Genomic DNA, 16,530 nt, shown 5'->3' with positions numbered 1-16,530 from the left:
GTGCTCATCCCAGTGCTTCTATTAAAATTTATGCAATCTTATATTACACTCACTTGGCACACAAATTTTTAGTGGGAATTTGGAAAAGGAGAGATTGCTAGCTGGTGAAAAGAAATTGGAAGGCCGTTGTGGGTAGGGTGGGGCCTGAGAGATGGTAGTGATGAATATGCCCAATAGCACAGTTCTGCACTGTCTGGGTTGTGCAGCCAAGCATTTATTCCCTAGCAACCAAAAGGCAAGGGAAAAAGTCTTCCACTGCACTGTACCACAGCTCCTGATGGTTTCATAAAGCCAGCAGCCTCACTCTCCATTGCCTACACAGCCACAAGTGACATAAGCATTTGCAGTGCTGAGAGCTCCCCTTCTTTCACAAACACCAAATCAACTTGATAGTGTTTCTTTAAGGGACGTTTTAACCTACAGTATGTTCATTTTTATGCCTTAAAGTGTGTTCAGTTTTGGTCCAAAGGACAGTCCCAGCAAGGCTTTTGCTAACGCCAGGCACTGCTTCTCTAATGAATTGTTTTAAGCAGCAGGTATTTCTATTTATTCTGGCATCAAATAAAAACCCGCCCTGGAATATACAGAAACATTCAACACGAACCACTATGGAAAATGTTTTTAATGTGAGAATTCCTTTTCTTTTCCACTCACAGCAAACCAGCTAGTCTTTTCCCTTTCCTTGGGGATTAATTCTCTGTTGTGACACTGCTATGAGACTGGAACCATTATTGCAATGGAAGAAGATTTAAATGAACAGTACAGGGAGGACTGACCTGTTACTTGCTGTGGACAGAAGGCCACCTGATTGTGCAAGCAAATGGCCAAGGAAAAGGTAAAAATGTGCAATCCTTTATTCAGGTGTTTTACATGGAATAAAAAACTGCTGAAAACTACTTGGCAACACAGACCAAATGTCTTGTTTGCAAAACCTGTGCATATTTTGAAACACTTTACTGTAATAAATTCATAAGAAGAAAGCAGCGTACCTTCAAAGGGAGGGAAACTGGCTAACAGCACCATAATAAGAAGCTCTCTTAGGATAGCACTTTTCACCCATAGCTCTCTACACACTTTTGAAAGAAAGAAAGGACTAAGATATGAATGCACTGGTACAGCAGAAGGCTGGCATCTGTGCAGTCACCCAGCAGTGCAGTGGCAAAACCAAAACCCAGTTTCCCCAGCCACATATCAGTGTTTGGAAGACTCAAGAAAAAGATTACAGATTATGGAAGGATTTATAATCTTCAGGACTCTCAGTAAGTTATCTTTAAGGCCTTTAATTAAAGCCAGCCAGGAGATGGGAATGTTTTTCACAAAACATTGATTCACTTGTGGAAACAGTCTGGAAAAGTATGTTTCTCAATCATCTCCGCTCTGATATTCAGTTTTCTCCAGGCAGCTATTCCTTCAACTAAACCTGCCCATCTGCAGTATATACACTTCACTCTGCTTTCTTTTCCCCGACATCAAGCCACAGAAAAGCACATGTGACTGCAGCAGAGGTAAAGACATTTTTAACCAGGGCAATTTAAGGATATTTAAGACACATTCTCATTTTCCATTTCCCAATTCCACACTGCCCCCACTTTTATTATTAGCTGAATACAGGGAAGCTTCAGCTTGGATCTGGGGTAACATGTACACTGAGAAATCAAGGCCAAGCTTTGCCTTGAAATATGCAGGATCATTCCTAACTAACCGTAAAGCTGCTTATTTGGCACTAGCAGTGGAAATATTGAACGAAAGGGGCATTCTCAATCTGCTTATGTCACAGAAAGGTTGGATTCTGACAACGTGCAAGGCTCCAAGCTGCAGCCTGATATTAATAGCTAGACATTAAACTCTCAATTTGGCTGGCTTAGAGGCAGTTCAATTGGAACAAAGATTTTTCTGCAGGAAACGGCAGATCTAGTTAGAGTCACATCACGAGAGATGAGTCTGAAGCAGCAGCAGACTGCAAACTTTTTGACGGGTGTGTGACAAGGCTGTGTGGCACAAAGCAAACCTTCCCTGCTCAAATTACAGTTTTATCAGAGGTCCTGCACCTGGGGCAGTTGAAACACAATTGTTGCAAATGCACACAGGCATGTTGTTTTCCTTCTGTCCGCCTCCTTTTGAATTCATTCATTCTTAGGGCTAACTTACACAAGCAAGTCAGGCAATGAGCATTAGCAATCTATTTCTTAAACAAATGTGGTTCTGTTTCTTGACACAGCCAGTGGGGTATCACCCCACAAAGACATACCTACATATTTTCACCATTTTTTAGCTTGTTTCAGCCATTATGTAACCTTCCACACTATCTTGGCAGCTGGGCCAAGAAAATTTGAACGAAGTCCCCAGAGCAACTGGTTTCAGTGAGGGGCCCCTGCCAGAATACAAATACAAACCTCCTGCTGCTGTTTTCTCTCTGTGTCTGCATGGCAGGCAAAGATTCCAGACAGGTTTTTCAATATGAATCTTTTTGAGCACAAATGATCACCTCTTATAAGCCATTTAAACTTCATAATCCCACTTCCGAACAACAGCTGGGCCTCAGTACTTCCACTAGTGAAAGTTTTACTTCCATATTTCTCACAATTTAAAGAAAATCAAGGCACTGTTACTAAAAAACCCATTACTTACAGCGCTCTGAGTCCTATTATTCCAATACGCATAATCTAATAGATTCTTTATAGTCTCTTAAACGTGACTAAGCAACATTTGATTCTGGACTGGTATTGCATCATATACTCAAGGACATCACGCTGCGTTATACGAGAACTTCTTAAGCCATGCAATCTCCTGTAGCTTTGCACTCAAAATCCTCATTTCATAGAGGTAGACAGAAGCATTCAGAATGTGACTTGCCAAATGTCACACAATGAGTCAATGCCAGAGCTGGGAATAGAAATCAGGAGTCTAGAGTCCAGATTCTCTGCCTTATAAGAGCAGTAGCCTCAGCCTCCTAGTTTAGGAGAGTGCCTGCTCAACAGAAAGATGTTTCTTCCTTTACAGGATGGCAGTGCACCACATTGCAATGGCCAGCTTCATCCATAAGCAGGTATAAAAACACATGCCTCTGCTGAGGCCATGTTCTTCATATACAATAGCAAAGCATAAGACAAGAAATGAGAGCAAGTTGCTGTTCTAGAGAACTTGGGGGAGTGCTATAACCTCAGCACCACCGTCAAGACCAAATGCGATGTCACTCTTTGGAACAGCTTCTTCCTTTTGTGAACGATCTTACTGATTTGGAGTGGGCTCTCTGGGAGCTGGAGTGAGGAACAGGAATCTGGCAACAACAGAGAGGGCCGAATCATCAACATAATTCAAAAGCCAGCATGGTATACCAGTGGGCATCAGCCTACTTTGAATGTTGCACTCATATTAAACCCAAGTAAATACCGTGCTACATTGCTACTTATATAACCCATGTATATATACAGGGCACAGAATGGTGGCTGTTAAAAAACCTACTTCTTTACAACTGACACTTATTTTTCCCTATTCTGACGAAGAAGGAAGGCTGGAAAATCTTTCACACAGCTAAAATTTAGTACTACCAACACCAACCATTTTCTCAAACCAGTTGTACGCCACGGCAGTACATTCCTTAATTTATTCTTCCTCTGCTGTGACACATACGCAAATGACACAACAAGGCCAAATTCCCTTCTGGTCTAACATCTGTAATATGAATGGATTACATATGGGCTAATTTTTATCACTAAAGAAAAATCACATAGTTATATCAGCAATACAATACCTTTGGCAGAGAAAGGGGAATGAAGCTAATACAGTGCTATATTCATCCACTAAAGGAGAGACGATGATCACTATATAAATCACAAGTATATGATATATTCCGGGTGTCAGACACATTGTCCCTAATTATCAGATACTATCCTGTGGGCTTAGAACACACATAAGGACTCAGAAACATGAAATATCTGTTTTATGGATAGGTATCCATCAAAAGCCAGTGTTTGGACTTCATATTGCACCATTGCATTACTCCTTAACAAGCTGATGACCAGAGGAATCAGTTATCTTCTTCAGGCTCTACCTCCAGCCACTAAGCATAAGAAGTATTTCTCAAGACGGGGACAGATGAGATATCAGAGTGCAGTATAACTTGGGCAGACTTCATTCACATTGCAACCCTACCAGAATCGTTCCTCGGTTTATGGTTTTGAAGAAAACTTTCAAAATATGCTGCCAGTATACACAACACAAAGACAAGGGCCTAAATTGTAGATGATCTGAAACGACTGCAGTAACTCACCAATTTGGGTACAGGCAACAATGCTTGAAAACTGATGTTATCAAAATATTTGCTTATTTCAACAGTATTTAAGAAAAGATCATATCATATGATGGAGGATTTCATCTGTACTCAAGGATAAGGCACACTGCCTCCGAATTCAGACAACAGGAACAGTGGGGCATAGAAAATGTGTAAGCGAAGATGCTAGTGCTTTGCTGCCACATAATGAAACTGTCAGTGGAGAAGGAAGGAAAAGTAGGATTGAAGAAAGCATAGTGGCCAGACTGGTTTTGTCCCAGGAACACACACCTTCTAAATGTCTTGGAAAAACTATGCTGGAAAGAGTAACAAATTATTTTAGTCTTTATTGCTCTGATCTTCCACTTTCTCCAGTGCAGCCACTGCCAGCAGCAAGTCACAGTACAAGCACAAGAAAGTACTTGGGTATTGTAAGAACAGAAAAGAAGTCATTAAAATATTTCCTTAGTCATGCTGTCTATCGTAATATAATTCCCTGAATAGATATATTCAGCAATACTATCTTTAAAAATGAAAAGAGATCTGACCTTAGTCAGCATGTGTCTTCCATCAGCTTCTCTTTTTGTTCAGTTTTGGTTTTGGATTTTTGTTTGTTTTACTTCTTTATTGTATCTTACCACAGCCATCTCCAGATGCAGATACACAGTATAAAAACCTTCATGTGTGGAAGCATGTTTTCCATTGGACACAGAATAAATGCATTGTGAGGGATTTCAAGTGGAAAGAAAACTTGGATGTAGAGGCCAGTTCTTGCTCATGCTTGAAAAGAAAATGTGTGTATTTTTCAGCTGTGTATGTCCTCCTTTCACCTGGTCAGTCTTCACAACACAGAGAGGGAAGAGCCTGCATTCTGACATGAGACTTCTGTAGATAGTTTCAGAGCTCCTGCTGAAGGCACTTTTCCCTATGCTTTTCATCACCTGCTATTGCCAGCACAGCAACCCCTAGGTCTGCAAGCGTCTCTCTGATACTGCAGTGAACACTGGAGTGTAAGATCAGCAGAAAATCAAGATCCATTCCAAGTTTACATAGAATGTAGGGTAAGGGGCCACTTGAAATTGAGGCAAGTCTAAAAAAATCATGCAATCATCATAGAGCTTGCCTCCAAATGTTGAGCTATGCCTCCAAACACTGCTGCTGCTGCGGTGATTAAAAAAAAATAATACCAGGAGAACAGATACAGTGAAAGTTACTGCTACCTCAGTTAAATAAATAAATAAACAAACAAAGTATTTAATGTGTGGGATGTAAGGACCCTGTGTATCCAGGGTTTGGATAAGATTAAAGGTGGTTAGGAAGTAGGAGGAGTAGGAGGTAGAAAAGAAGATTTAACTTGGCTTTCCTACAATGAGGTATTCTTCTCTGGTGTCTGAGTGCCAGTTTGATCTAGGAGCGTTACACAGATTCTTACAATGGGAAATACATTCATTACTTAGCAAATTCTTTTTTTTAGGTGAGAGAGCACTGAAAATAGCATTACACAGACCCACCAAAAGAGTTTCTTAACCTCCATTTGTCTAATTCTACATCCGATCCAAAGCACTAGAAATACTTAAGATTACTTCCTGAACTCAGAGACCTCCAGTGCCTAGAAGGGGTTAATATTTAATGGCTTATTTGTAGTTCATACCCTCCTCAACTAAACCATATTTGCATTACAGAGTTATACAGAATAGTAAAAGCAACATTACAGCAAACCAGAGTATGAAAGATTGCCCAGAAAGCTCCTCTTAGCATAGAGCTGGCTATCAAAATACTCTCTCCTACTTCTTTGACTTACCCACAGTGTCACAAGGCTCGTCTTTGTGTACGCAGAAATCTGTCCTAGAAAGAAAAACAGAAGAGAAGTGAAACGTATCCTGTGCCTCGAGACTTTAGGCTGGGAAAAAGCAGTGATGAATGACTCACCTATCATGGGTGTTGAGGTTTGGTTGGTTTTTTTTTAAAAAAACTGCTGTGCAGTCTACATGATGACAACACAGATAGCAGCATTGATTACTACTGCAAGATTACAAGCAATTATGTGAATCAGCTCTATATACTACGGTCCAATTTAATAGACCTAAGATTTAGCACATAAAATAGTACTGCCTCACTCTATGGTGTCAGACTTCAGCAACTGGATTAAAACTGAACCTCTTATTTTCACAAGAGACTAACAAAAAGGAGCAGACACCCTGTGATGCATCAGCACCATCAAAAGTGGTAGGAGGAGATATATGGGGACACTGCCTGGAGACACAGAACTGATCATGTACACCCAGAAAGTCTCAGTTCTTCAGTTTTTTTTCTAGAATAGAAAAGGACAAAAAAGAAGCAGGACTAAACAGAGATAGATGTTGACAAGGAAGAAGAGAGAATTTCAGGACCTGCCAGGTTAACAGCTAGGTGAATTTGCTTCATCTAAACTTATTACAGTCAGATTTGCCATTTTATAATTTGAATCTAACACAGAGAGGTTAAAGAGACTTAATTGGGTCTCTGTTACTCCCCCACATCTCATTCAGCCTCCCAAAATCTCATCAAGACTGGAGAAGATACTACATATGCCACTGGCACCCACAAATCAACTAGGGATTCATGGAGCTGTACTAAACAGAAACCATCTAAGGGATGACATTTCATGCAAGAAGATTTTGTAAATGAGATTCCTCATGACAGAAAAACAAGCGTGGGAGGAAAAATAATGGTTTGAATACATTTCAGTAAGCACTTAGACCTAAACTTTTAGGAGATATCTTCACCAGACCTCTATCCAATGCAATCCGCTATGAAGAGGAGCTGGAGAAAAGCATCACACGTGCTAAAACATTTCAGAAGTTCCTTAACACAAGGGAAGCTGAGCAACCATAATCTCTATCATTATGGTTTTCCTCACCCTGTGGGGAGGCTAGTGAGAGAATCTTAAGAGTACATTTGGAGTGTATCATTTGAAATGCCTGAGTCCCCAGTAGGATTTTGAGTTTAAGAGTTTGGCAGGGGGAAGATTAAAAATACTTAGAGAAAGATAAACAGAAAAAGAAAATATTAGAGAAAGATTTAAAATACTTTTTTCTTGAAGAAAAATACAAAGCTAGGGTTTATAGGAAATGGGATTTAAGGCCCAGGACTGTGGCTGATGAACCCAAATCCTTCACACCAAACTCCTTTGAAAGACACAAATGAAGCTGTCAAGGGCTTGGAAGGAGAGAAACAAGAGCTATTACCAGCTCTTGTTAAACAGACGTTGAAAACTAACCATGCTTCAGTGCAGAAAAAACGTAACAACCATCAAAGTGTTAAAAAATCAGACAGGAACAAAACAAAGTCGGAAGCTACGACCACACACACCAGCCCCAGCTTTCATTTTTCACTGCAGCCTTACTGTGTCTCGACACCTTGGCATTCCAGCCTTTCCAAAGAAGACTAATGGCAGTCTCCTGATGGAGCTGGCACAAGCGTGCTTGCTTGAGTTCCCAGAGCCAACTTGATGGAGGTTTATTTAAGGACTTATTATGTTATATAAACTGGTAAATCACACAGATGCTTTTCTTGTGACAACAGATAGCTGAACTATTAGTAGATGGCAGGAGGCCACTGTTAGAAAAGCATCTTTCTTCAGGGGCTGGCCAGCTCTGCAAACAAAGCAAAGCAATTTTGCTCCTTGCACTGTTCTACACTGAAAGGTGTCTGGCACTTTCAGGCAGCTCCCTGGAGAAATTACCACCACGGCATGAAATAAATGGTCTTGTAAATGATCCAACACAACTTTCAGACTCTCCTACAGAGGTAGAACAATCCTTGTCTGTAAAGAGTGCTGTGACGCTGTCTGGTCAGGGAAGGACTTGAAACAGGTCAGCAAGAACTGAACATAGCTGCCCAATTCACCGCATGTGGGTCTGCAAGCATGAAACCTCCTCAGCCCATCTTTTAAATTGTCATAAACAAAGAAATACCATCCTTCTACTCAGAGATCTTGTACCAAAATGCTAGGCTTTAAGTCATCTGTACCTACTGTAAACATTCTACCTCAAAAATCTGTGGCCAAACAGAAAAGCACATCAAAACCTTTAGTCACAAATGAGCTTGGTGGGACTCAGTCTTCTTCCTAAGGCAAACAGCCACCCCATCACAAACCCTGTACACTGAAACTTCTGCAGTCCTTTCCTGGCAATCAGAGGAGAGCCAAAGACTGAAAAGCCATTTAGAAAGATCTGTCTCAGCTGTGCATCAGTCACACCAGTGAGGTAAGATGGCCCCATCATGGCTCTGAAACTGATCTGCTTTTAAAAAGGTTTCAATCACAAGTCTCTCTGGTGCATTTTTGAGCTTGACTGCATCTATGTTTTGAAGTTGACATGAATGATTCTATAATGATATTCCAAGGATATAAAAAAAGGTATCTTCATATTCATTGCATGTGCAGAGGTCTCTTATCACAGAGACACAGTTTTGTTAGCAGAATCTTTTATAGAGCTATGTTGGAATAAAGCTTACTCCAGGAGGAGCAGTTCAAATCCAAGATCTGACCTTATCACATGAAGTCTTGGATAATATATTGAAATCACACCCTGTAGCTGTGAAGTAATTTTACTCTTCAAATCTAGCCCTTGCCTGAATCAAGCAGGACATGTGTTCTCATCTTCTAGGGAACTGTGAAATTCACAATCGTTATCACTTGCGGTACTGTGTAGAGTGTCTCCATTAGCAGACTTAAACAATTCTTCTAAAAAAAATGACAACAAGTCAGTTGTTTTGTTCAATAAAAATAGCCAGAAAAGAAGAGCTCAGAACTCCTCCTACAGTCACTCTTCCATCTGGCTCACACGAACTGGAAAAAAATACCTAACTGTGCTAAGCTACATTCTGCAATTCAAGTCCTTCCTGTAAGAAAGGAGGACAGTAGTTGAACTGTGCAACATGAATAAGAAGTATGCTGTTTAATGGCCACTTCCCAGCATCCTTCAAATGACATCTTCTGACCAGTTTAACCCTGCAGAGTCATAAAGCTAAAGGACAGAGGAAACTGGTACATTCAAAAACCTGCCAAAAAAAACTTTCCATATCCATACATACATTTAGTAGCACTATGCGCCCAGTTTCCTTGAGGCACATTGCATTGCTTCATTTGCCCATTTAATGGGGATGCTGAAGAAATATGGGCGGGAGGAGCCAGCTGCAAATGGAATTACTACACCAGTAAGTCGGGGAAAAAAAGAAGTCTTTGCTTAATGACAGCTCTGAATTCTGTTCCTATCAGTGTTGTGTCATTCTTCGCTCTGCTAACACATCACCTGGTATGGTAAATGACCCAAACACCTACAGCCAGGAGATGGGGAGAACATCAGTATGCCTGAAGATTTCCTCCGACATGCAAAAGACAGAAGAACAAGACGGGGAATGTGTTTCAAATGAGACATGCTTCTAAGATCACTAAGATACAGATTCTGCAGACAGAAGTTATTCTGGTCAGCTGCCCGTGAAAATATGAAGTACGTTATCCATACATGCCAGAGATCTGAATTTCTGCAAGTTCAAAACCAGAATGTGAACAACAGAAGTCTGATGATTATAGAGACCACAAAACTATACTCAGACCTTCAGGCCTACATCAGATTATTCCTACCGTCTCATTTATTTACAGAGCTGGACAATGGTACATCTGATTTCACAGATATAGTATGCCTCTTACCTGGAACTCAATCAGGTAGATAATACTAAAATCCCCCCACAGGAGGGATATTTGCCACCTAGGTAATCTACTTTTGCATACAAATGAGTATTATGAGGAATATCAGTTAGAGGTGAAGTTTCAAAAGGCAAGTGTGCCCTGGTGTTTCAAATGAACACAGCCAGATTGGAACCAGAGGGATTTCTTCAGAGGCTGACCCCAAAGAATCTGTTTCTAGTCCTAAAACATCTGCAGCTGCTGAAAATTCAGCTTCTGCTTTTTCTGGCGCTATTGCTTGTGCTGGACATGCTGTTGCTCCCATATCCTCTACCACTGGTCCATCTGTACAGTCTGGGGAGGGTCCAGGGACACACACACACACACTTCCAAAGCCAAGAGTAGAAAACCTCATTTCCCTGACGCAGGAATCAGGCTGCTGGGCCAGAAGTCTTCCAAGCAAAGCAGCATCCTCTATGCAGCAGAAGCAGGATGGGTTAAGGCTGCAAGACACAGCAAGAAGGAAGGAAAAAAGACTACAACTGCACACTGCTGGCCTTTCAGACAGGAAAAATACTGCTCTTATGTACAGCAGTGTGCTCTCTGGACTGAACTTTCTCACAAAATCTGAATCTGGTTTCTAACCCAACCAAACCTGTACTTCTCCAGCTATTCCGACTGCAAAACCCTGCGAATCTATTGAACAATCCTTCCTCCAAATTCTTTCTCCAGTTCTTCTTCAGATGTCCTAGTTCAACACATTTAGCCTGACATTACACATTCAATTTTATAAGCTGTAGAGAGACTGCACAGATGAAATGCTCTGCTCATTCCTTCTGCCCCATGCTTAGAGCACATCAGAAGAGATTCTGTATGCCTCACTTGTCATGCAGGACAACTGGATGCCCAGATGAGTTTAACAAATATGTTAGTTATTTATTTAGGCCCTCATCCAATGAAGCACATGCTTAACTATAACCAGGATGTGCGGCCCGTTGACTTCAAAGGAACTATTCACCCTGTCTAAAATGTTAAGTATCTGCTCAAGTGCTTGGTTGGACTACACTGAATACAGAGGAGAGAGAAGGATTTAGGAGAACTGCATGCATGTCTGTGAAGGTGCATTCTTAGGAACTTTGTTGGCCCCACGCCCTGCTCACCAGCTATTTTACTGAACACTCACCAAAATCCCATGGATAGTTTGCAATGTGACTGTTAATAGATTATTAGAATCAGAATGGCAGCTTATGCAAAAACATGTATTTCTACTTACATTGTTGGCAGAGAAAAAAGGGTGAAAGAGGTGAGTAATACTGAACAGCAGTACAGACATTTCCTCCCTCAAACTGGGGAAGAAGTGGGTAGGAAGCAGTGTTTTTCTAGCACATACAGCATCTATCTTGCACTATATTTTTGTGCTCACTTTAATTATTCAGAGATCATTTCTATAACGATATATTCTTCATTTACATCTTAAAGTATGCAAACAACTTAAAAGACCATAGATTTGCTACTCAAAATTTATGGTAACTGAATTTAATTTATGGTAACGGAACGTGGGACTGGCATTGTATTGTTGAGCTCAGGTAGTGAAGTTAGAGGATAAAAGAATATAGGTTACTAGGGACAACACCCTTTTTGCTTACTTTATTTGGGCCATACCCTGATGTGATTGATACACCAATAGGTACAGAGCTGCAGGCTGCAAGGAATTTTCCTTAGGTATTCATACACAGATTGTTTCATGCCTGAAATAAATGCAGCAGTTTTCAAACATACAAACAACTTCACAATTACACCCCTCATCTATCTCAGTTGTGATAGAGGAAGAGTGTTGAAGTTGTTATTTCCTAGGGGAAAGAGAGAGAGAATTAATTCAGTTTATGGTATTCATCTCTCACTTTATTTAGGAGGCAACTTCCTTATCACCTCCACACTACCAACACACTCCAGGCTCCTCTCAGACTGTTCAGTTGACTCATACCTAATTACGCACAGAGCACTTGTTCTCAGCTGTGTTCTCAATTCCACAGCTTCTTTCTTCCAGGAAGAAGGGCTTATGATCCAAAATCTCATCTCTTTTTTCCACTTATACCAGCTGGTGTGAGAAAATATCACCTGTGCTATGGCCATGTCTTGACTGTATCCCAACTACAATGTGCTATAGTTACCACGACTACAACAATGCTCTGGTTCAAGAGGAGAGAGGTTTTTGCACAACCTTGTTAAGTATACACAGAAACAAGACAAATCACTTGCATCTGAGGCATCTGAACCATCTGAACAGCATGTAGGTAGCAAATGTATCATCATCATCACTTTTTCTTAGATTACTGCCAGACCAGAAAACCCCATCATTGTCTATGGGCCATTATTGGTTGAAGTAAACTGATAAACCAGACCTTACTATACCTGGTTACAAAAACAGCAGCATCCACAGGTGGGGTGTCATCCCTTGCGCCAGGAACCTGGTTGTTACCAAGGTATTTTGCCCCACCATACTCTTCATTTTGCCATTGACAAAAGCTCTCCAGAGACCTCTCCCCATGATGCCCAATAGACAACTTCGCCTTTTTTTGGGGAAAAAAAAAAAAAAAGATAGATATAAAAGAAGAAAAATCAGTCCCAGCCTTTAAACAAAGCATTAGACCTCTGATGAAAATCAGAGGCTCAAAGATACAGATGTGATAAAACAAGAAGTGTGAAACCAGCTTCATCTGAGCAGGTGAACTAGGGACCCTGAATTCCACACTGATTTCTGCCATTTGATCTACAGAACAAACTTCATCAGCTGGCAGCAGTCACAAGCTTCTGAAACAGCACTACATTCTAAAAGTCTCATAAGTCTGGAAGTTACATATTTCATACCAGAGCCATGTAATTTTTAATCTTTGTAACTGTTAACTCCTGAGACTGGCTCACAACTATGAGCAGACAAAGATTTACTAGGAAGGATAAAAGTACTGTAGCTCCTTTCAGTCCCACAGCCCTCTGTACTTCCCACCTTTAATACTGCCTGGTGAAGTGTGGCAGGTACTACTTAAAATCTGTGATCATATGGCCAGACATACCCCATTTCCCCATCCTACTATAGCACAGGGATCCTGCTCTGCCTGTGAGACTACCACAGTAGAATTATAGCAGCAGTGTAAAAATGAGTTAGAACTCACAGGACGGTTGCGAAGCAGGACTAGTTTGGTCACTCGTATGCTGACTTTAATTCCAAGACTTTGATGTTGGAACATGTTGTACACCTGTCAAAATGCAAAGAAAACATCCACAATGTATCAGTAAAAATATCAAGACCTAGTAACAGTTGAAGGAGATAACTGATTAGACATTTGTCCTTCAAAAAACTAACCCAAACCAAACCCAAATGGGTTGTGCCACTACACTCAATAAAATAAAGCATTTTTAAGAGTTACTCTCTAGAGCTACCACTCTAACAGTTCCACATACTACAGTGTAGCTAAACACTTGCAAAACCAGTGTAGGTTTGCCTCTACCCTACTGCACTGGGCTTCATCATCTGACCAATTTGTCACAGATGAATCTGAGCAGAATTCAGTATTCCGAGACAACACACTTAAAAAAAAAAAACCAAACAAAACAAAAAATACACAAACTAATTACAGAAAGAAAAATACCTTTAGCTGGAATAAACAAGAGAAATAACAAAGGAGCAACAAAGGGAAAGAAAGAAATATTCCAAAGAAACTCTAAACATAAACCGAAGTCTCAAGAACATGGACATACGTTATGAAGGATCCAACTAATATGGATCTTCAGCTTTTAAATATCAGAGATATCTGAATGCAAGATGAAATAATGGTGTGTTTTAGACTTCAGGAAATAGAATGGAAAAGCAATTTCCCTCTGTTATTTTCATATCTTATATAAGAGAATAGTAATAAGGGAGCACATAATGACACAAGCCTCAGGAAATACAAAAATAGCACCGGAAACTACCTTACTACTTTCTCCAGATTTTGCATTCCAGCTCAGATACTTCACCTCACTTTTATAGGTTAGAACATAAGATCTTAATTGATGCCACAATTTTATTCCACCCATTTCTCAGTGTACACACACTTTAACTAGACTACAGCAAAAAAAATTAAGAGAGGGGTTTATTTTAAAAAGATGTAAAACATTGAATAACCACCTTTGGATGAATATTGTCTTCCCTACTCAGTCAAAAAAATAGAATCAAGACCACTGAAGAGACACTCTTGACTAACGGGAGGCAGGATTTGGCCCCAGGTAAGCTATATTCCTTACTCACAGCTCGTTTGGCTAGAAATATCACACAGGCTCAGCTAACTTCTTACAACAAACCCAAGACATGAACACATTTTGATTATTATGTTTTCAACGCTTGGTATTTTTCCTATTTGTGCAAATACTCAGGAATGTGCTCAGTGTAAGAGTGTTCTTAAGCTCTTTAGTGTTTGGGGTTGTATTTAAGCACACACGTAAATGTTTCCTATAATTTAGGCACAGACTGCAAGACAGACGCTACTCAGTATTTGACCCACTGAACTTCAGTATGAGCACAATAAGCCATTTATCTTCCCTGCGGCTGGTATACAAATGCATACAAGTGCTGGTACTATTTGCTTAGCTCGGGGGTATGTTGTTAGAGTAGCTAAGGCCTCTTACTACAGTCCTGGAAGGATAAACTTGACATTTGCAGAGAAGGGCTCTGACAGTTGACCTATGTGAAAATGGAGACTGGACTGAGAGGGTCAATGGGGCATCATGCTGATCAAGTCAATATCTCATGTACCACTACAGAGGCTAACAAACATTTGTCTGTGATGGATGCCTTTGATTTGCCTATCTCACTGCTAGCTCTGACCATCCCATGAAGTTTCTACACATAAAATGAGAGTACAGCAAACAGGTTCTTATCATTAAGCCTAATGGATGATGGTGCTTGCCTTTCCGTCGCAGCTGATGAGCTGTCTGCCTCCAGACCCAGCACAGAGAGATCCAGACACCACTGACTTCAAAAGGCAGTATTCACTGGCAAAACTTGCATGGCAAGAATGAGCTGCTGGGGAATTTAGCATGTCATTTTGAAGGCTGTTAGCCTTTCTTCCTTTTCTTTTATGCTCTCTTGTCTTAAGGATAACTGACTACATTTGAATTTGCATTCATCAGTGATCTCAGAAGAGTTCAACCTAGCTAGCAGCAGCAGCAACTGGATACTAAACCAGAAAGACAATAGGCATGGAAGAGGCTTTACTTTGCTTGTTTATTCAAGCTTTGTTTGCTTATTTTCTTAAATGGAGCCCAAAGAAGCCCCAGACTGATGGTAGTTTTTGTTGCCTAGTAGGAACAATAACCTTTCCCTCTGCTAAATAAGCCTGACTGGTACAAGTGGCTGTTCTACTTCAGCACAACTAAAGCATCAAATACAACCCACCTAGAGAAGAGACAGGCCTCTTCTCATCAAAGATCTGCTCCAGCTAGCTGTGCTTCCATCCCCCACCCCGACTGCCTCAGAGGCTGAATGACACTTTTCAGTCCATGAGATGTGACCGGATTAAAAGGGAGATGCTTGCTTCAACGCAGTCCGACTGGTTCCTTCGCACTGCAATCAGTACTTTAATGTGTGTACAGGTAAAACATACTGTAACCTGCCTGACACCACAGCGCTGTCCTACCAGACTCTGATAATGACAGGTTACTGATTATTGCTGCTATGGCACAAATCCAGGTGTATTAGCAAGAAGTGTTTCTCTTGATGTTTTAGGATAGACACCGTGCTGAATTTTGAAAATGTGGTGCAAGAAAAAACAGCAGTGCATATTCTGGTTATGCTTATGAGTTGTTTCAACTACAAGAGTGGATCTCTAGGTAGACAATTTGTTAATGGCAAAAGGCAAGAAAGTATGATAGCTAACAATACCCACATGTTTGGGTAATTTCCTAAAGAAGTTTCAAATATTTTTCTCAGAGATGGATAGACAGTTGCCAGAGGAACAGTAATTTTTTTTGTTTGTTTCATATAACTCTGCACTGTTTCTCAGGATTTAAAGTGTGATCAGAAGTTCAGCTGAAGAAGACATTAGCACTGTGATTTAAGATGGCCCAGCACTGGAACTGCAGACACTGTCAAAATATCACAGGCACCATTTCTAATCTTCCTTCACGAATCATGCTGAAGAGTGGAGACACATGTTCAGCTTCATCTGCCTTCACTGATTTTTCTGTTTCTTTTCCTGTTAGCAAAAAGCCCTCTGTAAAGTTTTATACAGAAACATCTACATAGATGTTAGCTGGGAACTGTTCACAACCCACCCACAAATAAACTTGTCTTTCAAAATAAGCTAACATCTGCAGGCAATTTAGCAAGAAAACAGACCTACAAGTGTGCCTGCAAATTGGTCCGCACAAGCAAATATCACCACCCAAACAGTTCTTATTCATTAACTGACTGAGTACAGGATGTATACTCTCATCACTATACTGAGAAGACCTTCTCAGTTAAAAGAGTGCAAGACAGCTCTGCACAAGTGACTTGCCCTTGCATTTAGCCCAGGCATAGGGCTGTGAAATGGAGACACAGAGTCTGAGCTTGAGA

The 16,530-nt window shown here is 40.6% G+C and overlaps 1 protein-coding gene across 1 annotated transcript in view; it reads right to left on the bottom strand.

Annotated features, from left to right (window-relative positions):
- Nucleotides 1-16,530, bottom strand: part of ADAMTS17 (ADAM metallopeptidase with thrombospondin type 1 motif 17) — a 191,470-nt gene that overhangs the window by 139,230 nt on the left and 35,710 nt on the right. The window contains exons 5-7 of the mRNA XM_037396065.1: nucleotides 13,109-13,192; nucleotides 12,351-12,508; nucleotides 6,072-6,115 (exon numbers count right to left, since the gene is read on the bottom strand). Of these exons, the coding sequence (XP_037251962.1) occupies nucleotides 6,072-6,115; nucleotides 12,351-12,508; nucleotides 13,109-13,192 (286 nt within the window). The remainder of the gene's footprint in view (nucleotides 1-6,071; nucleotides 6,116-12,350; nucleotides 12,509-13,108; nucleotides 13,193-16,530) is intronic.

Source organism: Falco rusticolus, chromosome 7 (assembly GCF_015220075.1).
Source record: "Falco rusticolus isolate bFalRus1 chromosome 7, bFalRus1.pri, whole genome shotgun sequence".
Lineage (NCBI taxonomy): Eukaryota > Metazoa > Chordata > Aves > Falconiformes > Falconidae > Falco > Falco rusticolus.
The sequence above is the reverse complement of the archived record's forward strand: the minus strand, read 5'-3'. Positions and strand labels throughout refer to the sequence as shown.